This window comes from Pelophylax lessonae, assembly GCF_965119305.1.
Source record: "Pelophylax lessonae genome assembly, chromosome: 3".
Classification (NCBI taxonomy): domain Eukaryota; kingdom Metazoa; phylum Chordata; class Amphibia; order Anura; family Ranidae; genus Pelophylax; species Pelophylax lessonae.
Window position 1 is genome coordinate 448077303 of NC_138770.1, and position 26753 is coordinate 448104055.

General features: G+C 44.8%; 1 protein-coding gene across 1 annotated transcript; it reads right to left on the reverse strand.

Moving 5' to 3' along the window:
• Positions 1 to 6177: 6177 nt before the first annotated feature.
• Positions 6178 to 23099, reverse strand: DYNLT1 (dynein light chain Tctex-type 1). The gene is made up of 5 exons (XM_082252460.1): positions 22954 to 23099; positions 14952 to 14993; positions 14217 to 14340; positions 12829 to 12906; positions 6178 to 6553 (listed from the first exon to the last, which is right to left on the reverse strand). Exons 1-5 carry the CDS (start codon positions 22978 to 22980, stop codon positions 6483 to 6485), a joined length of 342 nt encoding a protein of 113 aa, XP_082108586.1. The 5' UTR covers positions 22981 to 23099; the 3' UTR covers positions 6178 to 6482.
• Between the last annotated feature and the right edge of the window lie 3654 nt (positions 23100 to 26753).

Below are 26753 nucleotides of genomic sequence, written 5' to 3' on the forward strand. Positions count from 1 at the left end.
TGGTGGTGAAACATTCTTAACCACTTAAGCCCCGGAAGATTTTACCCCCATTCCGACCAGGGGGTATTTTGCGATTCGGCACTGCGTGACTTTAACGGACAATTGCGCGGTCGTGCGACGCTGTACCTAAACGAATTTGGCGTCCTTTTTTTCCCACAAACAGAGCTTTCTTTTGGTGGTATTTGATCACCTGTGCAATTTTTTGATCACGCGCTATAAACAAAAAAAGAGCGTCAATTTTGCAAAAATAGCAATATTTTTCACATTTTTTTATATGAAATTCCCCAAAAAAAAAAATTTAAAAATCAAAATTTTTTTACTTTTTCGGCCAATTTGTTTTATGCTACCTATGTTTGGTAAAAAAAAAAAATCGCAAAAAGCGTATTTTGATTGGTTTGCGCAAAAGTTATCGCGTTTACTAACAAAGGGAAAGATTTCTGTCATTTTTGTTGTTTTTTTTTTTTTAACGTGTAATGGCGGCGATCTGCGATTCTTTTTGCGGTACTGCGACATTGGGGCGGACAGATCGGACCCTTGACTGACATTTTTGGGGTTACCAGTGACATTTCTACAGTAATCAGTGCTATATATATGCACTGTTACTGTAAAAATACACTGGTAGTGAAGGGGTTAACTTTATTTGGGAGGGAGGGGCTGTGTGTATCCCTAGGGGCGTGCTTTCTACTGTGATTGGCTGGGGCTTGAGCTGTATGGACACTGATCAAAGGATCTACATACTAGATCCGAGTGATCAGTATCCTAACAGCAAGGAGAATGACAAGCAGCTTGTTTACACAAGCTGCCTGACATTCTCCCTCTCCCCCGCCGATCGCCAAGTGACCGGCGGACATCGGGTCCGCCGGTCACACGCGCGGGGGGGGGGGTCCGTGACCACGCGGGGGCGCGCGCTCGCTCCCTAGACCCTCACAAGCTAGTGACGTAGCCCTACGTCACTTTGCCTGTGAGGGGCTGACTGCCGACGTAGATCGGCGTTAGGCAGTCGGCAAGTGGATAACTATAGGCTTCAGCAATTGTCTGCTTTATCCACCTGGCTATGTTGGCCTTAGAAGCTCCATTACATAGTAACAGTTTGTGAGTTTGAAAAAATACATCAGTCCATCCAGTTCAACCTATGATGTGTGTGTGTGTGTGTGTGTTTGCAGCTATTACCCTTTTTGTGTCCCTGAAAAAAGTACAAATAAGACCTTAGATTTTCCTAAAGGTTTGGTAACCTCTAGGTATGAGAGAAGAACCCTTCTGACATTCAAAAAACTAAAATCCCTCTATTTCTTCTTTTTAGGAAAATTACAAAAAGGTTGGTAGCACAATATCCGGTGATCTGTGAAAGGAAGTGGCTACCTTTGGCAAAAACCCTGGGTCGATTTTTAACAGCACTCAATCATCAAAAATTGTGGGGAAAGGCTTCCTAACAGAGAGCCTGCAATTCACTGACCCTGCAAGCTGACGTAACTGCAACCAGGAATGTTTTTAGTGTGAGCAATGAGTTAAATTTCTTCCATATGTTGGAGTATATAGCTCTTGTGACAGGCTTCTGGGAATTAACTAGGGTCTTGACAACCTTGTCTGAGAACCACTGGGAGCTTAGTATCTGCTCTTCATTTCCTGCAGGAGTGAAAACTATGGCCTTTTGGGCCAAAAGGGGGGCTATCAGGAGCAAGTTGGTTCTTTCCAGAAGAAAAATGCCTTACTCTGGAGCCAAATAGAGATTAGTATGCCCGCATCCCAGAATCAATACAAACAACAGGAAAAACCCTCTGGAGGGGACTTTTAAGGGCAATGGGTAGACAAAATATACATTTCAAAAAAGTATAAGAAAATATAGGGAAAGAGAAAAAAAAAAAAAAAAAGGGGAAACATTTCTCAAAAATATGAAGTTTATTGCATGAAACATGTAAAAGAGACCACATGGATGCAGAGGAACCCCCTGGATTAGTTAAAACAAAATGATGCGGTTACACAATGTCATACACAACACCTGACAAAAGAAAAGAGCTTATTGTGAAAAACAGATAGCTAAGAAAACTTCTGGAGGACTTGCGGGTTTAGTCTGATAGATGGGAAGGCGTATCAGAGGCTGAATGACCAGGGATTCCCAAAAGCGTAGATCCCCAGAGACGGATTCCTTGGGTTCAGGGAAAATAATCTCAGTTTTGCCGTTTGGGTTGCAAAAGGTCCACCTCTGAGAAACCTCACCTGCTGGCAATCTCGCAAAAAGTTCAGCGTTAAGGGACCAATTGTCTCAACACATCTGGTAGTGGCTGAGGTAATCTGCCAAACAATTCTGAGTCCCTTTCAGATGAAGTGCTAAAATGGAGTAGATTCACCTCAGCCCAAGATAGAATCTTTTAGGCTGTGAATTGCAAAGCCCGCCTTCTTGTACCCCCGTCTGTTGAGGTACGCTACTGTTGCAATGTTGTCGGATCGAATCTGCAGATGGTGAACTGACCTCTGCATGAAAAACCTTCAAGGCCTTCTGCAATGCCAGAAGCTCCCTTGATGTGATGATGTTCTTGCTTCCACCGTTTTCCCTGCGCCATCTCGTTGTGTAGATGGGCTCTCCATCCATAAACGCTTGCATCCGTTGTTATTCTCTGAGATATTGGAATGACCTATTCCAGCCCTCCGGTCAGGTGAAGTGGCGACCTCCACCACCACAGGGTTCTCTTTACCTTGGGGGGGGGGGGGGGGGGGTATTCGTACATTTAGGTCAAAAGAACTTGTAGACCCGTCCCAGTTCCTTAGAAGGAAAAACTGAAGAGGACTGGTTGGTTTGCAAGGATGCCATCATTTGAGCGGTTTTTGAAACCTATTTCCCTGAAAGGAAAATCTCTTTGTTGATTATCCAGCCTGACGACTGGAGGAACTTCTGAACCGTATGGTGATCCCTACCGCTACTAGGTCGTCCAGGTAATGGATGATCAGAATTATTTTTTGTCTTAACGGGGCCAACGCTTCCCTCAGGACCTTTGTAAAGATGCGTGGGGCCGATGACAACCCAAAGGGCAGTGCTTGGAACTGAAAATGACGGATCTTTGATCCCAATTTTACTGCTAGTCGTAAAAACCTTTGGTATGCTGGGTGAATAGGAATGTGTAAGTAGGCATCCTTTAAGTCCAGCGTGGCCATAAAGTGCCCCGGGTAAAGCAGATTCCTTATGGAAAATATTTACTCCATGCAAAAGTGTTTGTATTTGATCAAGTGATTTACAGAACGAAGGTTTAATATCATGTGGTATTTCCCCTGGGGTTTTTCATCCCAAAGATATTGGGGTAAAAACCCCTGCCCTGCTCTCGGAACGGGACAAAAACGTTCTGATCTACCAAGTCTCCTATCTGGATACCCAAGGCAGTTGCATTTACTTGATTACTGGGCAGGGTGGTGACTTAATCTCTCGGGCAACTGGGAATCAAATTCCAGTCTGTGCCCCCTGGTCACCAGATACAAAATGAAAGGGCTTAAAATGGGCCCTGTCCACTGTGAGAGGAAGGCCCTTAATCTTCCTTCTACTCTGCGACAGGAGTCATTGTAGTTTGGTGGGCTGTTAAGGAGGGTTAAACAACACACCCCCATTACCTCTGCCTTTGTGGCCTGTCCAATGCTTCTTTGGTCTGGCCTCCTTCTCCTGCAGACTCTGCTGTCTGCCCCTGCCCTCAAAATTTTTTTTCGGGGAGTCAGATTCTTTTTCTGGGAATTACTTTTTGTCAGCCGTACGCTCCAAAGCTTCTCGAAACCCGGGGCCAAAGAGATGGTCGCCTATTAGGGGGAAGACCACACAGGCGAAACTTAGAAGAGGAGTCTCCTGACATGTCTTAAGCCAGAAACTTCTTCTGGCCGAATTGATCAAAGCCGAGGTCCTAGCTGCCATCCTAACCCACTCAGTGGAGGAATCGGCCAGAAAACCTACTGCCCAGAAAAGAACTGGGAACGATTTAATCATCTGATCCCTTACTGTTTCGGCAGACAGGAGTCTGTATCTGTGAAAGCCATAACTCAAGGTTTCTGGCTACACAAATAGATGCTAAGGCCATGGGGTCTCTAAGCGTACCCATGTCCGAAAAGGCTAGATCCATATTCTTGGAAACTTTTGAAAGAGGTGCATCGAACTTAGGATACTTGTTCCAAGGCTGCGCTGTGTTCTCATCAAAAGGAAATCTCCTTTTCAGGTTGCTGGAAAAAAATAGTTTCCTCTAAGGATTCTCTTCTTCTAATTTAATTGTACCTGGAAGGGAGCTGTGCACAGGAAAAACCCTGGTCTTTTTCTTATGCATTCCTTCATACGCAAGATCCTGTTTTGACAATTTCACCTTCTCCTCTTCAATTTCAAGTGTGAGATAGATAGCTTTTAACAAATCAACATCTTCTAGTGATAACATGTACCTAGAGCCCCTGACCGATTTCCCTATCCTTAGGCTCTTCCCCGAATCCGGATTCTTCCTGTGAGGAATGGGGAGACCTAGTCATCTCTTCTGGATCCTCACTTTCCACACCCAGCCAAAATGGCAGTCCTATCAGAGGCCTGACTCTGAGTGGGAGCCTGCATCTGGTCAATCGGGTTCTAGAAAGAACTAAAGGTAAAAGAAAGCTCATCTCTAACTGAAGTGAGCATCTTTGGACAGGATACAGCTGGGTCATCTTTCACTAAGTTGTCTATGCACGTGCGGCAAACCACTTTACTTCATGAGGAGTTTAGCTTTGCCCCGCAAACTGCACATTTCCTCTTGGGTGGTTGCGCTTGGACCTTGTCTTGTGCCTTGGCCTGCAATCGGAACACACAAAAAAAAGAAAAGAGAATCAGCCACCCAGTTCTTCAAACACACCCCAGTGCTGGAGAGAGGAAAGGTGCCCCTTCACCAAGCCCCACAAAGTTTATGATGGAGGAGAAAAAGCTCCCCAGGATATGCAAGAGGGAAATGTCCCCAGGCTTACCTGAGAGGTGCTGGTGCCAGAGCCTGCATCCGCTGCCTGATCAATAGCTGCAGAGGAGTCCATCCTGCTCTTTCTGTTCCACAGCCTCTGCTGGGTGTGACAATCTCCACCAGCCGCCCAGCAACCCTCTGTTCGCGTCTTTAAGGAGACAGGAACCAGCGTCTCAGGCGCCCGCTGATGACGTCATCGCGACCAGAAATCAAGCTACGCCACATCCTTGGGGCCAGCGTGGAACGCAGGAGCTCCACCCCTTCCGACCTACATGCCGAGAATCGCCAAATGCACTCTCCTCCCACCTGCTCAGCCAGCACCGCTGCCAGCGAGGATGCTACCATTCAGGGATGTGCCCATTCATTTAAGTCGAATAGATGACATCCCTCCTGCTCCCTTGACATCACCAGCAGTCTTGGCCCTCCCAAAGCACTGAGGACAGGAGATAAGCAGTCACCACAAACACTGCAGATATGAGGTATTGCACTGGGCAGGAGAAGGCTGCATAGGCTCTACCAAGTCTCCATAGGACAGACTACGAGACCCAAAGAGCCAGGTTCCAGGAACAGGTTAACCCTGTGTCCGGAGGAAACACTAATACTGAAGGGGGAGGCCTAGAGGACGACCTTTTATTTGGTGGGAATAACATGTTTCCTGTCCTGGTAGGAGGAGCCCCAGGTCTCATGGGCTGTCCTGGAAGATGATTTGAGAAAGCGGTTTTCAAAAGTACATTAATGCTATATTAGTACATGGGACGGTGGGAGCTGGAATTTTGGAAAAAAAAAAAAAAAAAAAAGATGAACAAAAAAGATGAATAACCTTTAAGGCAGACTAGTTGGGATAAAAAGTTTAACCGATTATTGTATAAACCTGGCACATTAATTTTCTCTTTATGTGCCCAAGTGGAAAATGTGTTAAAAAAATTGAAGACCTCTTAAAAATGGTATACTAGTAGTAGAAGTAAAAGTTACTTGACGACACTCAGGCAAGGTAAACACAACTGGACTTTTATCTCATTTGCCCAATTAGTGCAGTATCTTATTTCAAAGAGGTTTGAGAGGGCTTACAGTAAACCATTACTGTACCTACATTTTTCACAGTAAATATAAAATGTTAACTAGGAAGGACATGTCCTTTGAAAACAGATTAAAAAAAAAAAAAAAAAAAAAGGAAAATCAAAATGACTATTCCAACTTTACAGCATACAAAAGCAGCAGAGAAATATACAAAATGAAAATATAAAATGTTTCCAACAATAATTTATTTTGTTCCTGTTAAAATATGAAAAGGTATCAGTATCAAACATGCTACTAAGTGAAGTAAGTTTTATAGTGGCACTTGCAGGTTACAGCACCCTGAATAGGCTCAAAAGCTTGCAAAAGGAAGAAGATATGTGTTGATACATATGTAGTGCAGAAGATTTTTCTGAGGTAAATGACAAAGAAAAGTATTAAACATGAGGTGCTGAAAGGCGTGTACAAAAGAATGATAAAGTATAATGATAGAACAGAAAGTCATTCTGAGCAGCAAAGAAAAAAAAAAAACTATATTGCAAGTCCAAAGGCACTGACTATACAGTACATAGTCTTGTTCTCCCATCTTACAGTGCAGCTTCCTGCAGAGAGAAAACAGGAAAAAGGTGAAGTTACAGGAGCATCTCATACTGTTAATATATTTCTTACAAACTGCTATGCATGCATTCTGCTTACAACATAGCAATAACAACCACAGAGTTACTGATGTAAAAAGTAAAAAAAAAAAAAAAAAAGTAATTAAAAAATAAACATAGCTCACAAATCCATGATTAAAAAGGTTTTGAAGATACTAAAGGAATTTACAGAATACTAGAATATTTTCGCTGTTTAAATGTAAAATCACCCAAGCATAATAAAAGAGAAGATAACATGACTGTTCATTATAAATGTCTCCAATATTGAAAATGCTGTAACACAGTAAGTATTCCATATTTGTTGTAGTGCAAACTTTCAGACCATTCCAGATGGTAAGACTTGGCTCCCTAAATCGTATTTATTTAATTCACCAAAGCCTAGTTATTTTACCTCAGTTTGTTATTTGTCTATATAATATTCATTCTCTCACTCTCTCCTTATCGAAATGGGCATTTACCTATTACAAGCCTTTTTTCGGGTTAAATATCTTCTTATTCAAAGTTTTAAAAGGGGTAGTAAAGCCTGCTTTGTGATTTTTACCTACAGGCATAATTAATATCTCCTAAACGTGCACTGATTAGGAGATATTCACCCTAGATGCAGCCGAAGTCCCCAGCACTCAAGCTCTGAAGGTGCCGAACCTTCAGAGCTTTGGGACAGAACCGAGGACTCCCGTGCGCATGACGGACGCAGTCTCTGAACCATATCAGTAGGGCCGTCTCAAAGCAGTGACATAAAAATGAGGGGTGGGAACAGCAGAAAAAAATAAGTTCTCAAGGCTAAACCTATCCAACCAGGCAACATAGGACTTATCAGATCAGAACGAGGTGAGGCCCACCTGAAAAAATGTAAACCCCCCCAAGGAAGGCCAAGAAGCCCCCTAAACAGAAGCCTGCAAAATTTTGCGGCCAAAAGAGGCATCTGCAGATGCCAGCACATCCACCTTATAAAATTTGGTAAAGGTGTGAACAGACGACCAGGTAGCCACCTTGCAAACCTGAAGAACAGATGCCTGATGGCAAAAAGCCCAGGAAGCACTAAGCGCCCGAGTAGAATGCGCCTTAACAGGGAAAGGAGGAACCTGACCCTTAAGCGAATAAGCCTGAACCACTGTGTCTGATCCAACTAGAAATGGTCGCAGCAGACGTAGGCAGCCCTTTCTTTGGACCATCCATGAGTACAAAGAGGAAATCAGACTTGCGAAAGGACTCAGTCTCCAAGTACACCCTCATTGCCCGAACCACATCCAGAGTATGCAGTGCAAATTTCTTAGGATGTTTGTGCTTAGGACACAAAGAGGTAACACAATGTCCTCATTTAAGTGGAAACCACCTTCGGAAGGAAAGACGGACTTTTGGACAAAGTACCACTTTATCCCTGTGAACCACCAGATAGGGAGAACGACAGAACGCCGCCAGTTCCAACACCCTGCGCACAGAAGTAATAGCCACCAAGAAGGCCACCTTCTGAGATAAGGTATGCAGAGGAATCTCCCGAATACTTTCAAAAGGAGGTTTCTGAAAAACTGACAACACCAAATTAAGGTCCCAAGGTGGCAATGGAGGACGCATCGGAAGTACAAAGTGTTGCACCCCCTGGATGAAGTTACACACCAGGGAATGAACGGCTAATGGCCTTTGGAAAAAAACTGCCAAGGCCAAGACCTGACCCTTGATAGTGCTCAAAGCCAACTTTTGATCAACACCACATTGAAGGAAGGCCAAAATCTGAGCCACCGAGTAAGAGTGAGGGGGAGCCCCAAGAGACTCACACCATGCAATGTACGACTTCCACGTACGATGACAGATCTTCCTAGAAGTCACTTTCCTCATTTTAAGCAGAGTGGAAATCACTGAAGCAGACAATCCCCTGTCCTTCAGCACCTGGCTTTCCACAGCCAAGCCGTCAAAGCCAGCGACCGTAAAGCAGGATGGAAGATTGGCCCCTGAGACACCAAACCCTCCCTGAGAGGAAGTCTCCAAGGAGTGTCTGCGACTAGCCTGACCAAGTCGGCATACCAGTGGCTCAGTGAGGCCAGTCCGGAGCCACAAGAATGACCGGAATGCCTTCCGCCTCGATCCTGCGAAGAAGTCTTGGCGGCAACTTGAGAGGAGTAAAAGCATACATCGGCTGATACTGACCCCACGGGGCCACCAGTGCGTCTGCCAGGGGGTCCCATGAGCGGGCCACAAACCTCTGCACTTTTCTGTTGATCCGACAGAAGATCTATGTCTGGAGTGCCCCAACAAAAGCACAACTGCTGGAACGCCTCCGGTTTGAGGGACCATTCCCCTGCATCCAAGGTCTGTCGACTGAGGTAATCCATCTGTCGATTTTTCACTCCTGGAATGTGAACAGCGGAGAGAGCAGGAACAAAGCATTCCGCCCATCTAAGGATGCCTGCCACTTCCATGGCCGCAAGGACGCTTTTGGTGCCCCCTTGGTGACTGACATAAGCCACGGCCGTGGCATTGTCCGATTGAATGCGCACTGGACAACCCTGCAGGTACTCAGTCCCAGTGGACTAGGCAAAGCCGAATTGCTCTCAGCTCCAGAACATTAATTGGTAACCTGGATTCCTCCAGGGACCAGACTCCTTGAGCAGACAAACTGCCGAGAACTCCTCCCCACCCGGACAGACTTGCATCCGTGGTGACAATTGTCCAATATATGGGGAGGAAGGATTTTCCTTGCTTGAGCATCGGGGACCAAAGCCACCAGATCAGGGACTCCCTGGTCACCTGGCTCAGCTGGATCGGATTGTCCAGGAAATTTGGATTCTTGTTCCGTTTGAGAAGGATTTCCTTCTGGAGGATCCTTATGTGGAATTGAGCGAAAGGGACTGACTCGAAGTACAACACCATCAGTCCCAAGACTCTCATACAGGTCCAAAGGGACGACCATTTGCTGGACAGCAACAGCTGAACCGCAGTCTGGAGTTTTTCTGGAGGAAGAAACAACCTGGCTGAGGATGAGTACAATGTCAAGCCCAGGTAGTCCAGTCTCATGGAAGGGACCAGGGACGACTTCTAAAGGTTCAGAATCCATCCCAACTCCTCCAGAGTTCTCATGGTGATTTCCAGATTTGTCACCAACACCTTGGGAGACTTCACACGTAGAAGCAGATCGTCCAACCCAGCACCGATATCCCCCGCTGCCGTAAAAGCGACAGGACTGGAGCCAACACCTTCGTAAAGACCCGAGGAGCAGAGATGAGACCAAAGGGCAAAGCCACAAACTGATAGTGATCCTCCCCCACTGCAAAACGGAGAAACCGTTGATGTCCTGCCCAGATTGGGATGTGAAGGTAGGCATCTTTGATGTCTATGGAGGCCAGGAAATCCCCTTGATGTAGGGAGGCCACCACCGTGCAAACAGATTCCATTAAATTTTTGAACTCGCACAGAGCAATTCGGTGCTGGGAACTGTGAACAGGTCTGAATAAAAGCCCTGAAAACGTTCCGCACACGGAACCGGAACTATTACTCTGAACTGCCCCAGAGAGCACCAGCAAGCAATCCGGGGACAGTCGCACATTATAAAAGGGAAAAAACCTTACCGGCGTGATGGAACGAAACTCAATCTTGTAACCGAGCCGTATGACCTCTAGAACCCATTTGTCTGGTATCCGGGATAGCCACAGGTCTGGAAACCGGCAAAGATGTCCCCTCACCCCAGATACAGAGGAGGTGGCACCTTCAGGCTGAGGTGGTCTTGTCCTCTGGTCTGGAGAAGCCAGATCTTTGTTTGCCAGACCAGGGTCGATTGGAACCGTCCGAGGGAGTCTTGAAGGGCTTCCCCTTATCGACTGACCCTGAGGGGCAAAAAAACTTCTTGTATGCTAAAAGGGGGGACCCAGTCTACTACGAGGGTCCTTACCCTTGTTAGCCTTTGAGAGAGTTACTCTTACCCTCATGAGACCTTTGATAATTTCATCCAGAGTAGCCCCAAACAGATGATCGCCTTAAAAAGGCAGATCAGTCAGGGTCTTCTTAGAAGTCTGATCCGCAGACCAGCACTTCAGCCAAAGTATACACCGGAGGACCACTGCCGAAACCAACAGTTGGCCCAATATGAGAGCCCAGCGCGGCATTGCAAACAAATTGCAGCCTCTGCATCAGTTGGTCCAACAGCTCCTCAAAGGCAAGGGGGGAGACGTTTCACTCCAGGCCACGGTGTAGTAACTTAGCCCATTCAGTCAATGTTTGCATGACAAGGGCAACCATAAATATTGGTCTTAGTGCAGACCCCGCCAGGGAGTACATATTGCGGGCCACAGACTATGCCTTCCTATCTGCCGGATCCAAAGGATGGGGAATCCTCCACTAGGATCATGGTAGCTTTATTCAGTCTTGAGACTGGAGGGTCCACAGCTGGTGGCACAGTCCACTTCTTTATAAAGGGACTCCTCAAAAGGGTAGAATCTAGCAATCCGCTTAGGCACCCCAGGGGGAACGCTTTGAGCGGTCCCATTCTTTTTTGAGCATGTTGTCAAAATATGCAGGAAAGGGAAAAACCTTTGCCGCTCTGGATGGCTTGTGAGTGCCAAACGTAACTTGCGCCTTAGTCGCAGCTGCGTCCCCCATTTTTAGGGTCTCACACACAGATACAACCAGTGCGTCCAAAGTGCCTTATCTTGCGCGGCAGTGGAGGTATCCTCACGTCATCCTCACTGTCAGAGGAGACAGAGCGCGAGGTAGTGGACCTGGCAGGGAGACCCGCATCTGCGGTGGCCGAATCAGACTCAGAACCTGACACATCAGATGAGGCAGGGGTAGGCAGAGTGATTTTCTTAGCACCTCGCCCTTTAAAGGCTACCTCTACCCAGGACACAAACTATTCCAGGACCGCCGACATTGCATCTATAGACAGCCGGGTCCGGAAGGCCCTGCGGCCTCCCCAAGGGGGTCAGGTGGGGACACATGATCTGTAGGGTTCCTGTTGTACCAGGGGGAACCAGTCAGCAAAAGTTGAAAAAAAGTGACACACAGGTAGGAGAGGGGGAGGTGTTTGACAGGACAGAGGGGAACCCTGGAATGTGAAGGTCCGACCGTCCCAGGGAGGGGCCCGCGTCCACCCCAAAATCCGCCAGGGGCAGAAGGGGGAACATTTACTCACTATACCAGAACAGGCGGGTGCGATCTCCTGACAGAACCCCTCTACGCGGAAGTGGCTGTCGGCCAAATGGGAACGCTGCGACTCGGGCCTAGACCTAGTCGTGTGCGACCTGGCGAGATGTTTAACTAATGGGGCCAGTCCCCGTCCAGTGGGACTATGTCACCGCCGACCCAGCGCGCAGCGAAGGCCTGAACACGCTCGTTGACCGGCTGGGGTGACCACTGGATCTATACATCCAGCCTATCGCCCAGATCTGGCATATTTGCTTGTAGATCTCACAGGAAAAAAATCCGGAGAAAAGCTAACTAAAAATAGGCATAGCCAGAATTTTTTTTTCTGCCTGGTGTCCTACTCCTGTAGGGGGCAGCATAACCCTACTGATATTGATCAGAGACTGCGTCCGTCAATGAACGATAGGGAAAACAGATGTAACATGTAATGAGTAGAAAAGGTTGCCAACTTCACCATGTATAAGACTAAAAGCCTTATTTTAACACAAAGAATTAGTTTACCAACAAATCAAATAGCAGCTTAAGTCTGCATTCACACTGCCAAATAGTAGTTGCCAAGGGTGGCCACTGGCAAGAATCAGCCGATTCTTGGTAGCGGTTGTTAACACTGCCTGTAGACACTGGGGTTTATATACTAAAGCTGGAGAGTGCAAAAAATAAGCTCACTTCTTCATGGAAACCAATCCTCTTCTAACTTCAGCTTGTTCAATTAAACTTTGGCATCAAAACCTGGAAGCGGAATGAATTCTACGAAGTGAGCCTGATTTTGCACTCTCCAGCTTTAATAAATAAACCCTTGTGTGTGACCAGTGGCAGCTGTCACACTTGTACTTTGCACAAATAAATAGGCAGAACTGCTGCTGTTTCTATGTAACCACTCATCCAAGGTTGCACTAACGTGTTTTTATGCATTGCAAAAAATGCGGCATGCCTGCATTTTTCTTTAATGCACACGAGGTGTACTAGTGCGATGTCAAAGAGGCAACTAAACAACAATTGTTTTTAGAGTGCCCTTGTGTTCAGGATGCATTGAATCAATGCAGATCTTGGTGTAAAGGTGCCCTTAAAAAAAAAAAAAAAAAAATTCTTACCATCCGTGGAGTTATCCCAGAAACAAGAGCTTGCTGTGTGAAGTCCTGCACCATTCTTCTGCATGATTACACAGGTAACTGTCAAATAAACATATTCAGTGGATCAATTATGTACATTGAAGCAGGAATAGTCGAAAAGGATAAAACATAATTTGTTTATAATATTTACAAGAGCTAATCACAATTTTTACTGTTTGAAAGTAAAATACTGAGGCCTGTAGTTCTTCCTCCAAAACTCCTTAAATTATACCCATGAAATTAGCCCTATAACTCATTTCCACAGCATACAATCACATTTTTACAAGTGCATACAACAAGACTAGAATGACTACCTAAATATTACCTGAACATGTGTGATCAACATAATATATCTGGATAAAATTCAAACTGAGCTATACAAAAACATGGATTAAGGATTTAGGGATTACAATTCATAAATTTAGGATGAATAATTGTGTGAAAACATTACATAAATTTCATTTGTGTACAATGTTGCATGACCATGCAGTTGCCAGTTAAAGTAGCACAATGCTGAATAGCAAAAAATGGTCTCATTATGAAGGGGTAAAAGCTTCTGGAGGTCAAGTGGTTAATGAACATTTTGGGTCATATTTACACCTCTCCATTTTGATGCAGCAAAACGCGTGCACTTTTTTTTGCTGCATAAAAATGCATTTCACGTAGAAATCCAATTATTTTCCATGCAGCAAGTACACATCAACTGTATGTCCTGTAGACAGGTTAGCAGCACTGGCGGTCACTGTGTGGGACCGATGTCCTTTTTACAGACACTGGTAATCGACTTTTTTTTTTCTCCTCATGAAAAAAAAGCCAATTACCGACTTCTATTTAAATCATGTGATCAGCTGTCATTGGCTGACAGCTGATCACATGGTAAAGGCCTGGGATTAGCCCATTATGCCGATCTGCAATCAGCTGTGTCCCAAGGACTCTGATCATAGAGCACACTGCCCGCGCAAACATGGGGGGACGTCCACGTACGCCCTCCCGGCAAATTAGGCCCGCGCTGTAACCTTATTTTGCTATGACGCGGACACCAAGTGGTTAATTCATGAATGGAGATTGCATGTTCTTCCTACATGGGTTTCCTTCCACGCTCCAAAATGTTGGTAAGTTAACTGGCCCTCTAGTATATGTATATATGAAAGGGAGTTAAGGACCTTCGATTGTAAACTCCTTAAGGGCAAAGACTGATGTGAATGTACAATACACAGTATATGTAAAGCACTGCATAAATTATTGGCGCTATACAAATACCTATTATTATATTATTAATGCTATAACCTATGTGCTCCATTATGTAAATGTAACAGTAAGAAAAGTTGTACTTAAGTAAAAAAAAAAAACCACAGAGAACACACACATACCAATGTACTTGAATGGTTTGCCCAGTTTTGTCAGTTGGCTCAGTGTTTGCTCCACAACATTTGTTGTCCACTGGTTGACTTTGTTGTGCTGATAAGCATTACCACCAATAGCACTTTCTATCGACTGAAATAAAGACACCCAACATAAAAGCAAAGGAACAAAACTTAAACATTTTTTATTTTTACTTTTATAATAGAATTATGAATCTAATAGACTTTTTCAATAAGAAATAATAAAAACAAAAAAACAAAACAAAAGTGGTTGTAAAGGCTGAAGGTTTTTTACCTTTATGCATTCTATGCATGAAAGTAAAAAAGTCTCCAGTGCGCAGCTCCTCCATAATAGTTACCTAAGCCCGCTCTCGATCCAGCGATGTGCACGAGACCTGAGGCTCTCCCCCTCCTGATTGGCTGAGATGCAGCAGGAGCGAGGGGCAGGGCTGAGCCGCACTGTCTTATGGATGCAGAGAGCCAGATTAGAAGTGGGCCCCCCCCGTAGCGGCTTGCTATGGGGGCAGTCGGCAAGGGGGAGGGGCCTAGAGCGACAGCGGGGGATCCAGGAAGAGGAGAATCGGGGCTGCTCTGTACAAAACCATTGCACAGAGCAGGTAAGTATTTTTTTTTTGTATTCTATTTGTTTCCTTTACAATCACCTTAAGTCAATACATATGCACACCCTTTTAAAAAAGAAAAAAAAAAAAAAAAGGCATACATTTTTTTTTTTACTACTCTTACCTCTTTGATGATGTTGCTTACTTCATCTACAACAAATGATGACTGAAAAGGGAAAAAAAAAAAGAAAAAGGAAAATTACCTTTGATAAAAATATAGACTGAGAAATTAAAGCACTTATGAGGGCTGTTACCTGGGGAACAAAAGCAATTTTTGCCCACAAAAATGAAGCATAAACATAATTGGGCACTATGACCATCTAAATAATTCATTTTTATGAACAGGCCCTTTTGATGCCCACTTTCCTATGACAATAAAATTTAAGCCATGCTAAAAGCTTCTGTGATAGGCATCCACAGCACACCTAAAAGTCTACCTGAATGCCAGTTGCATCAAACGCTATTTCCTGAGGACTTCCCTGGATCCTCAGTGTGGGCACTACCTAAGGCCCCTTCCACTCTAGCGGACCGATTAGGTCCACCTGTCAGTTTTTCAGTGGTACTGCATCAGATCCTCCAGTCTCCTCTATAGAGCGGCAGGAGTCAACATGACATGACAACACGACACGACACGAACATGTGTCTGCTAGCACCCACGACATCCGATCTCATTCGTTAAATACAGATATATTGGGGATCAATTCCCCATCTGTCTGGCGTACTGGATCAGATGGCAGTCGGGTGTAAAACGGACAGGCGGTCTTGTTTAAATCCGACTGCCCATAGAGGAGAGCGGGCTGTGTCTGTGTCCACTCTGCATAAACAGAGCAGACACAGACCAGCCATCTGCCTGCTGAGCGGGGATCAGCATACAGATTTCCCACCCCAGCCCGCCCCATTTGTAAGGAGCCTAAGAGAGAGATACAAAGTACTAGGTTTAAACTATTTTTATCTCTGTAAACACCAATGCCATAAGCCTTTACACTGGCTGCAAAGAAAGGCTGGACATAAAATTGCTGGCAGCACCTCAGGCAGCCTTACAATTGGTCGTGAGGTTGACTATATTCTTAGAAAATATATTTGCAGCCACTTTCCAATCAACTGAACAACATTGTATTGTTAACAAAACAAATTTGCAAAACAGAGGACGAGAAATAATTTAAAGCAATTTACTCTAGTTAAAAGACTAGTATGAAAATCTCTAAATTGTCTAATAATAATCTTACAGAATAAAACTGGCCACACTTCTACATATCACATCAGCTAAATAGGAAATTTGAAAACAAATTCTGGTCAATCTAACAGTGTGCACAGGTTACACTAAACGTTATATTAGGCATTTAAACAAGAAATGTAATAAATATAAAAACAGTTCATAATATCAAACAATGCAGAATATCATGAATGGAATGTTCCTTGCTTTTGCTCACACGTCCAGTACAACAGTTAACATCACCTACAATTTTCAGTTTGATCTGATATAAATCAGGTAACTACATTAGCTCCATAGTAACAATAAACAGAAACTGCTGTATGTGTATCCAAGACATTAGTTTATCAAGGGCAATGGCACTCATTTTTTTCTTCCACATACAATTAAACATGTGAATTTTTTGTGTTGCTTAAATATGTAATTTTTCATGCAATTAAAATTTCCATTATCAGAAACTCAGAGTACCAAATCAATAAAAGAGCTCCATGCAGAACTTTGGGGCACATACAAAGTAACTTGAAAATAATTAGGGTATGTAAACTCTCATGAGCAGGACTCTCCGATTCTTCTTGTATTAAAATACATTTTAACTGTACTGTCTTCTTCTATTCTGGAAAGCAGCAATGCCCAACCTCCCTGGCACCAGGGACTGGCCTCACGGAAAACACCTCCTCCAAAGACTGGGCAATGCAGCCTGTCACTTTACCTGCCACTCACATATTAAGTTTTAATCTTTATTTGTACCTCTTTGGCTAACCACGTGCTCAATTTATTATGAGAAATAGAATATTATTGAAAAAAATATATATTTTTAAATCTTTATTTGTATCTGTTTTGGTGATAACATGAGCTCTGATTAATAATATTGAATTGAGCTCATGTAATCAGCCAGACAGATACAAATAGATTTAAAAAATGTTTAAATATTTTGTTTCCAAAATAATAATAATACTACTATAAGCACATGTGGTCAGCCAAACAAGGATTCTAAAAAAAATAGAATCTATCTACACACACACATACATACATACATACACAGGCTGAGTGACATGACCACAGAGAGGGAAGAGGGTGGTGGTGCTGGGAGAAGAGAAGGGGCCTCCGTTAGTGGTGGGAGGGTGGCAGTGCACGTTGTACTGGCTTGTCATCATGGCATCATGACCCCTGTCAGACAACTAGACACTAGACCCCCTGAAGGGTCCAGATCCTCCACATACGCAGACCAAAGCAGGGCCCTTGTTACCGACCCGACAAGAGGCAAAGCCCAGGCAACAATGTGAACGCCCGCCAATACAGATTGATGCTCGCTCATCACCCGCCCCAGCCGTGTGGTCTGTTGTAAATTACTGTGAAAACTGTTGGTTTAAATTTAGTGATCGACCGATATAGTTTTTTATTGCAGATACCAATATTTTGGTCATCGCATATCGGTATCGGCCGATATTTTCGGACATTTAAAAAACAATTTCTAAAAGACCCCCAAACCCCTCCTCTGCACTTAAAAGCATTCAAAAACGCAAAGTTTGGCTGTTTTGAATGCTGTAATTTTTTTAATTTGGCGCAGAGTACCCGGAAGTGATGTCATGACATCACTTCTGGGTTTTTACATGGAGATCCGATCAGAGTCGAATGCAGCTTTGATTGGGTCTTCGGCAGCCTTGCAGGTAGGATGCCCTGGTCTCCCGGTGGGATGAAAGACCCAGGAGAGCCGTGGAAGGTGGCGGGGGGACGTCCCCTCCCACTCCTTGTAATGACAGCCGAACGGCTTCTCAGCCGCATTGGTTGTCATTACAAGACAGCCGACCGTCGGCTATGGACGACGGTACCAGGGTGATGCCTCTAGCTGCAGGCATCACTCCAGTACAGCACTTTCCCGAAATATCGGCAATAACTGTAACCTCAGGGGCCGATTCCGATATATCGGGGAAATTGCAGATCAGCCCTCGATATATCGGCTTTGCTGATAATCGGTCGATCCCTAGTTTGATTTAAAGCCTTTATAATAATACTCATCATCAGACCTCAACCTTGTTTTCCTCACCCTAGTTACTGAAAGCCAAAATACATAAATTTGGGTAAAACATACCATAACAGAACAGGTTTTGAAGATGTGGCTCCAGAGATATATATATATATAAATATAATTAGGCTTCACTAAACTGTAGTCTCATTTTATTTTTATAGAAGAGAGTGCCAGTGTTTGTGATGGCTGAAAACTTTACTATCCAAAACTAAAGCCAAACATAACAGAAATTGCTACTGAAAGTGAGAACAAAAAGGAACGCATTATCCTTTCCAGTTTAGTCTAGACCAGGGGTCGGCAACCCCTGGGGTGCATGTACAGGTCTGCTGCCCCTCCTGCACTGAGGACACTTCTGCCTAATGACACCACTTGCACCAGGCACCCAAGGTGTTCCAGGTCTCGAGGCTGCAATCACCTGCCTTTTATTTTTTCAAGTTGCCAGCTGTGGGCACTCTGCCAAGCATACAATTTTCTGATGGAATTGTTTGCAGCTTGCCAGTTCACCCAACATCCCCCCCCCCCCCCAGCGATCAAACACTGCTGATTGCTCAGTTCTCCCCCTACACGCAGATGCATGACCCCCCCCCCCCCCAATGATAAAGCTGATCTTAGAGGTGAAGGCAGGAAGTGGTGGGACAGATGTGCAGGGGTAATGTGGTGGTAATGTGGAGGTACAGAAGTGGAACAGATGTGCAGGCGGTTGTACAGTAGTGGAACAAATGTACAGGGGGAGGTATAGTGGTGGTGGGGGCATAGTGTTGGGTTCGGTTGGTGTACAGTAGCTAAAAATGTGTGCAGTGAAACAGTAGTATAGTGGAGTACAGGAATGGAATAGTTTTGTGTGTGTGGCAGGGGGTTACAATGGTAGAACGGGTGCAGGGGGGATAAAGTTGTGGAACAGATGAACACAGGCTACAGTGGTGAAGCAGGAGTGCGGGGGTGGCAGCATAGGTGCATGTGTGGTGCAATGATAGTGGACTAGATGTGTGGACAGTGCAGTGGTTGAAGAAGAGATGTGTGGGTAATGCAGAGAGCAGTGCAGGGGCCCAGGTATGTAAGCAGTTAAGTGGTGATGGAACAGCTGCATTTTTTTTGTGTGCATCAGTTAAAATAATAAAAGCTGAAGTAGAAAAAAGGTTTAAAAAAGAGTTCAGGATTTAAAAAATAAACATTTATACTCACCTGGGTGGATGCAGCATCGATCTAATGCTGCATCTGTTCCCCACCGACTTTGTGGTGAGAAATGTGCTAAAAAACACTGCTGATTGCTCATTTCCCCCCCTACACTCAGAGCAGAGAGTCACATCTGTCAGTCAGTGGCTCTCTGCTCTTGCCTCCAGCGCTCACTGGAGTGCTGGGCTGTATAGGGGCTGGCTCAGGCTCTGAAGAGGCTGAGCCAGGTGCCAATCCAGGCTTTTGGGTAGACAGGGTAAATTTGGTTGTAGGCTGGCTTGTAAGTAAGCTGGGAATTTTTGTTTGGGTTTGTAGGCATTACCTGCACCAGACTGTATGAAAAACAGATGACAGCTTATATCACTTCCAGATGCCTTAGGAATACATGCTGGTGGTATGGATAACTGGAGACACATATGAGAAGCAGCAATCTATTCTGCTGTCCCCTCAAAATGAATCAACACACAGCAATTATTGTGGCTTGCTATGGGGGCACTTAGAGAGGGGGGGGGGGCAGGAGCACTGACAGGGGACCTGAAAAGAGCAGGATCAGGGCTATACTGTGAAAATCCATTGCACAGAGCAGGTAAGAACATGTTGAATTTTTGTTTAAATACCTTTACAATCACTTTAAAGCGGTAGTAAACTGATGATTTTTTTAACCTGCAAGGTAAAGCCATGATGTGCTAGTACACATCGCATACTAGCATATTATGTGAAACTTACAGAACAAAGCCATTCCAGGGGCGAGCTGTCAGCACTGACACGGCTTTCATCTTCACCTGTCTTCCTTCTGGGTTCATGTACTCTGGCTGTGTGACTGGCCAGAACTGCGAAGTCACTTCATCGCATGCACACGCAAGCCGCTGTTTACAGCACATGCCCGGGTGGCCGTTCCTTCAGAGAGCATGCGTCAGTGATGCATGTACAGTAAAATAGCTCCTAAACGGTACACATCTAGGAGATTTTTACAGTACCTATAGGTAAGCCTTATTATATGCTTACCTATAGTTAAAAGCTGTGTATGGGAGTTTACTTCCACTTTAAAGCCCCGTACACACGCAAGGATTATCGGCCGACTGATCGTCCGTCTTTTGTCCAGAGTGGTGTTTTGTTGGTTGGAATGTGCCTAGACTACACACGAATTTTCTCGCCCAACAAAAATCTGCTTCTGAAGTGATGTCATGTGTTGGTTTGCTTTCTTTGTGTTCTTTCTTTTCTGAGCCCAGTCTTGCTCATAAGATTTTTCCCTGTCGAAATCTGTACTGACTGCACGAAAATCGGCCGTGTTTTGACGGCCAACAAAAATTTTATAGTCTGCACACCAGATTTTTTTCGGCTGAAAAGTCGGAGTCGGTTGTCGGAAGCATCATACTAACAAGCCGAAAATCGGCAGATCGGACGAAAATTCCCTGCCAATTTTCGATGCGTGTGTGCGAGGCTTAAGGCCCCTTTCACACGACCAATCGGGTCAGTTTTTCAGGCAGGCCCAATCAAACCCTCCAGTTTCCTCTATGGAGCATCAACAGACATGTGTCCGTTGACACTCAATCTGATCCTATCTGCTAAAAACAGATGGATGGGGGATCTGCTCCCCGTCCACCTTGCGGATTGGATGTCAATCCGGGGCAACATACAGGTCCCTCTCAAAAAATTAGCATATTGTGATAAAGTTCATTATTTTCTGTAATGTACTGATAAACATTACACTTTCATATATTTTAGATTCATTACACACAACTGAAGTAGTGCAAGCCTTTTATTGTTTTAATATTGATGATTTTGGCATACAGCTCATGAAAACCCAAAATTCCTATCTAAAAAAATTAGCATATCATGAAAAGGTTCTCTAAACGAGCCATTAACCTAATCATCTGAATCAACTAATTAACTCTAAACACCTGCAAAAGATTCCTGAGGCTTTTAAAAACTCCCAGCCTGGTTCATTACTCAAAACCGCAATCATGGGTAAGACTGCCGACCTGACTGCTGTCCAGAAGGCCATCATTGACACCCTCAAGCAAGAGGGTAAGACACAAAGAAATTTCTGAATGAATAGGCTGTTCCCAGAGTGCTGTATCAAGGCACCTCAGTGGGAAGTCTGTGGGAAGGAAAAAGTGTGGCAGAAAACGCTGCACAACGAGAAGAGGTGACCGGACCCTGAGGAAGATTGTGGAGAAGGAAATGCCAAAATGCCTGAAGTCCAGTGTCAAGTACCCACAGTCAGTGATGGTCTGGGGTGCCATGTCAGCTGCTGGTGTTGGTCCACTGTGTTTTATCAAGGGCAGGGTCAATGCAGCTAGCTATCAGGAGATTTTGTAGCACTTCATGCTTCCATCTGCTGAAAAGCTTTATGGAGATGAAGATTTCATTTTTCAGGATGACCTGGCACCTGCTCACAGTGCCAAAACCACTGGTAAATGGTTTACTGACCATGGTATTACTGTGCTCAATTGGCCTGCCAACTCTCCTGACCTGAACCCCATAGAGAATCTGTGGGATGTTGTGAAGAGAAAGTTGAGAGACGCAAGACCCAACACTCTGGATGAGCTCAAGGCCGCTATCGAAGCATCCTGGGCCTCCATAACCCCTCAGCAGTGCCACAGGCTGATTGCCTCCATGCCACGCCGCATTGAAGCAGTCATTTCTGCAAAAGGATTCCCGACCAAGTATTGAGTGCATAACTGAACATAATTTTTTGAAGGTTGACTTTTTTTGTATTAAAAACACTTTTCTTTTATTGGTCGGATGAAATATGCTAATTTTTTGAGATAGAAATTTTGGGTTTTCATGAGCTGTATGCCAAAATCATCAATATTAAAACAATAAAAGGCTTGCACTACTTAGTTGTGTGTAATGAATCTAAAATATATGAAAGTGTAATGTTTATCAGTACATTACAGAAAATAATGAACTTTATCACAATATGCTAATTTTTTGAGAGGGACCTGTACAGGTGGTCCGTTTACATTTAACCGCCCATAGAGGACTGCGTCCGCATCTGCTCTGCATAAGTGGGGTGGACACAGACCAGCCATCTGCCTGCACATTGGGGATCAGTGGACAGATTCCCTGATGAGCAGTAGGACTCTAACAGAGCCCATCCTGTGTGTAAGGAGCCTAAGATTTGCCCAGTACAGCGACTTCTTCCTAGTGGGCTCGCACAGCCGGTGTCCGGACTCGGGGTCCAACGTGGGCCCGGTCCAGACTTGGAATCCGGCGTGGGCGTTGCACAGGTGCGACTGGACTTGGAGCCAAACATGCCTGAGCTCATCCCAAATGCTTGTGTACCACAGATCTTTACTCCACCCCAAATCCATTCATCCCTGAGAATGTCACCACCACTATTCATACAACACCTGCATGGTAGTTACTATTCCTAAAAAGTGTAGGTGCCATGTGTAGGTAACATGTAGCTCAGCTGAGAAAAGTTCCACCAATGGGCTCCTGGAGAAGGAGAGCTGTCTTTGTTGCAGCCTTTGGTCCCACACTACATACAGAGGATTCTGCAGTGCTGGATCCTGCGGCAATGTGACCTGACGCTGCCACATGTACAATGATAAGAGACAATGGTTTGGAAGGGGCTGTCAGCTCTACTGTCAGGGGGGTCACACATACAGGCCTGGGGGTGGGGGAGATACACATGGACGAGAAGTTACAGATATAGTCTTCCATTCCCCCCACACTACACACTGCCTTCCCTGGGACCTCTCTCACCTCCTCCGCCGTCTGAAAATCGTCCATCTTTCCTGCAGCGACCGCTCACCGACCACCCTGCGCGCGCACACACACACCGGCAGCTCGAGAACACTGGCCGCCCCGCCTACCGCCGGTTGCCACAGACGCGCAGGATGCCACGCCCAAAGCGGCCTTCGCGCGTCACGTGACATCCTCTCCTCCCCCGATGCGGCGCTGTCCTGTAACAAGGCTGAAGCAGAGAGGGAGGGGAAGGGATGATCAGTTGTGTGAAGTCTTCCTTCACCTATCATTACGATGTGTTGACTATGAGCTCTCCCAGGATGCTGTGCGCCCTGTCTTCTTACTGCCACTCCCACCGTGCTACTGTTAGTTCAGTGTATCCCAACTGAGAAAGTAGTATTTCCTACCAGGGTGTCCTATTTACAAAGACGTGAGCTCACGTTTATGGAGTGGTATTTTCTGCCTTTATTCACTAAGGACTGATAATTCCTAAACCACTTCTGGGGAAGGTTTTAACACCTTAATGACCAGGCTATTTTTTGCGATACGCGTTAATTTAACTGACAATTGAGCGGTCGTGTGACCCTGTACCCAAATAAAATTGATGTCCCTTTTCCCATAAATAGAGCTTTCTTTTGGTGGTATATGATCACATGTGCGGTTTTAAATGTTTGTGCTTTAAACGTAAAAAGAGAAACAATTCTGGAAAAAATAAATGTTTTTTACCTTCTGCTATATAACATTTCCAATTAAAAAAAAATAACTTTTTTCATAATTTTAGGCCAATTGTATTCTGCTACATATTTTTGGTAAAAAAAAAATCCCAATAAGTGTATATTGATTGGTTTGTGCAAAGTTATTGCGTGTACAAACTAGGGAAAAGATTTATTTTATTTTTTTACTAGTAATGGCAGCGATCAGCGTATTTTAGCAGGACTGCGACATTGTGGCGGACAGATCGGACCCCTAACTGACATTTTTGACACTTTTGGGGGGGATCAGTGACATTACCACAGTAATCAGTGCTAACAATATGCACTGTTACCGTACTAATGACACTGGAAGGGAAGGGGTAAACTCAGGGGTGATCAAAGGGTTAAATGTGTACCTAGGGAGTGCTTTCTAACTGTCAGGGGTGTGGACTTATGGAATCAACACAGAAACCTGTGTTCCTAAATTAGAGGAACACAGAATCCCTGTGTCTATTGCTGACAGAACAATGGTCTGCCGTGTTTACAACAGCAGACTGCCGTTCTGTCTCCACAGGGAGGGATCGAGGCTGCCGGACCCGCAGATCAGCGTACCCTTTAGCGAATGGGCGTGCGCACACCTCAACTCACGGTGCCGCGAAACAACATACAGTTACATTGTTTCGCGGGACAGAGCTGGCCTACCGCAGTATACTGCTGGCGGTTGGCAAGTGGTTGAAGAAACCATGTCCCTTTATTCACACCTGACAGGGGAATAGAATGAAGCATTTGTTCCTCTATTGTGGCAGTACGTTTAACTACTTCCCGCCCGCCCTATAGGCAATTGACGGCGGGAATGTGGTTGTATTATCCTGACCGGACGTCATATGACGGCAGCAGGATAATACAGCTCTGGGCGCTGTATTGACACCCTGCATCTCCGATCTCGGTAAAGAGACTACTGACGTAGCTCTTTACCATGTGATCAGCCGTGTCCAATCACGGCTGGTCACATAGTAAACAGGAACAGCCGTTGATCGGCTTTCCTTAGTTCGTGCCTGACAGGCTCCCCTGACAGGGAAGGGGGGGTCGGCACTGGTAATCAGATCATTGATTACCAGTGCAGACCCTCGGGGGGGGATGCCACTAGAACCACCAGGGATGCCCACTATGACCCCAGGGATGCCCACTATGACCCCAGGGATGCCCACTATGGCCACCAGGGATGGCAATCAGGGCTCAGGGAGCCCCCCATTGCCCTCCCCATCAGTGCTGCCCACCACTGCCCCCCCCCCTATTAGTGCTGCCCACAAGTGCCCATCATTGCCATCTTTTAGTGTCGCCCACCAGTGCCCATTATTGCCCACCAGTGCCGCCTATCAGTGCCCATTAGTGCCCATCAGTGCCACCCATCAGTGCCGATCAGTGCCGCCTATCAGTGCCCACCAGTGCCGCCTATCAGTGCCCGTCAGTGCCACCTATCAGTGCCCATCAGTGCAGCCTATCAGTGCCCAGCAGTACCGCCTATCAGTGCCCACCAATGCTGCATATCTGTGCTACCTATCAGTGCCACATATCAGTGCCTATCAGTGCTGCATATCAGTGCCGCCTATCAGTGCCACCCCATCAGTGCCACTCCATCAGTGCCTCCTCATCAGTGCCTGTCAGTGCAGTCTCATCAGTGTTCATCAGTGCAGGAAAAAACGTATTTATTTACAAAATTGTATAACATAAACAAAAAAACGTTTTTTTTTCAAACTTTTCGGTCTTTTTTTATTTGTTTAGCAAAAAGGAAAAAATCTTGCGGTGATCAAAAACCATCCAAAAGAAAGCTCTATTTGTGGGGGGAAAATGACATAAATTTGGTGTAGGTACAGTGTTGTATGACTGCACAATTGTCATTCAAAATGCAACAGCGCTAAAAGGGGAAAATTGGCCTGGGCAGGAAGGGAGGAAAGTGCCCTGTATTGAAGTGGTTAACAGGTCCTGCATCAGATTTAAATAGCCCTGCCGCCAGTTTTTAGTAATTTTACCAACAAGTGCATCAGTTGTTAACCACTTACTTGACTTACCCCCCCCCCCCCTCATGACCAGGCCATTTTTTGCAATACGGCACTGCGTTACTTTAACTGACAATTGCGCGGTCATGCAACGCAGTGCACAAATAAAATGTATGTTCTCTCCCCCCCCCCCCCCCCACAAATAGAGCTTTCTTTTGACGGTATTTGATCACCACTACAGTTTTAATTTTTTGGACTATAAACAAAAAAAGTGACAATTTAGAAAAAAAAAAAAAACATTTTTTTATACTTTCTACTATGAAACACATCCAATAAAAAATGTAAAAAAAAATCTAATTTCATAAATTTAGATTTTAGATGTTTTTGTTAACAAAAATCCCAATTATTATTAATTAAATTAATTAATTAAATATATTATTAATTATTATTATTATTAATTGTTATTATTATTATTATTATTAATTATTATTATTATTATTATTAATTATAATTATTAATTATTATATTTAAATATATTAATTGGTTTGCGCAAAAGTTATAGAGTCTACGAACAATGAGATATTTTTTTTAGAACTAGTAACGGTAGCGATCAGCGACTTATAGCGGGACTGCGATTTTGCAGCAGACATTCTGAAACTGACACTTTTTGTGGACCAGCGACACTAATACAGTGATCGGTGCTCAAAATTTGCACTGTCACTGTACTAATGACACTGGCTGGTAAGGGGTTAAACATCAGGGGCGATCAAAGGGTTAACTGTGTGCCTAGCCAGTGTTTTACTGTACTGTGGGAGGTGCTTTTTCTAGGGGGAAGAGATGGAATTTATGCTTTGCAGGGACACAAACTTCATCCCTTCCCCCCTGTCAGAAAGGTGATCTGCCTTGTTTACGCAGGCAGATCGCAGTTCTGTGTCTCTGCCTGACAATCAGCGTGTACCGGCAGACATCAAGCACCCGGTACCTGCTGATCAGCTTCCGCTGTGTATAATGACAGCGAAGTGAGCTGCTGGTGCCCCTACCCGGACGTGTCAGATCACGTATATATATATATATATATATATATATATATATATATATACACACACACACACACATACGTGATCTGGCA

Bases quoted from the DNA above. Each gene is read 5' to 3' on its own strand.
- DYNLT1 (XM_082252460.1), bottom strand. From the start codon at position 22,980: ATGGACGATTTTCAGACGGCGGAGGAG. The intron at 14,994-22,953 runs GTGAGAGAGGTC...TTCCCTTTTCAG, and splicing joins ATTTTCAGACGGCGGAGGAG to TCATCATTTGTTGTAGATGA. The intron at 14,341-14,951 runs GTAAGAGTAGTA...TCTTTATTTCAG, and splicing joins TAAGCAACATCATCAAAGAG to TCGATAGAAAGTGCTATTGG.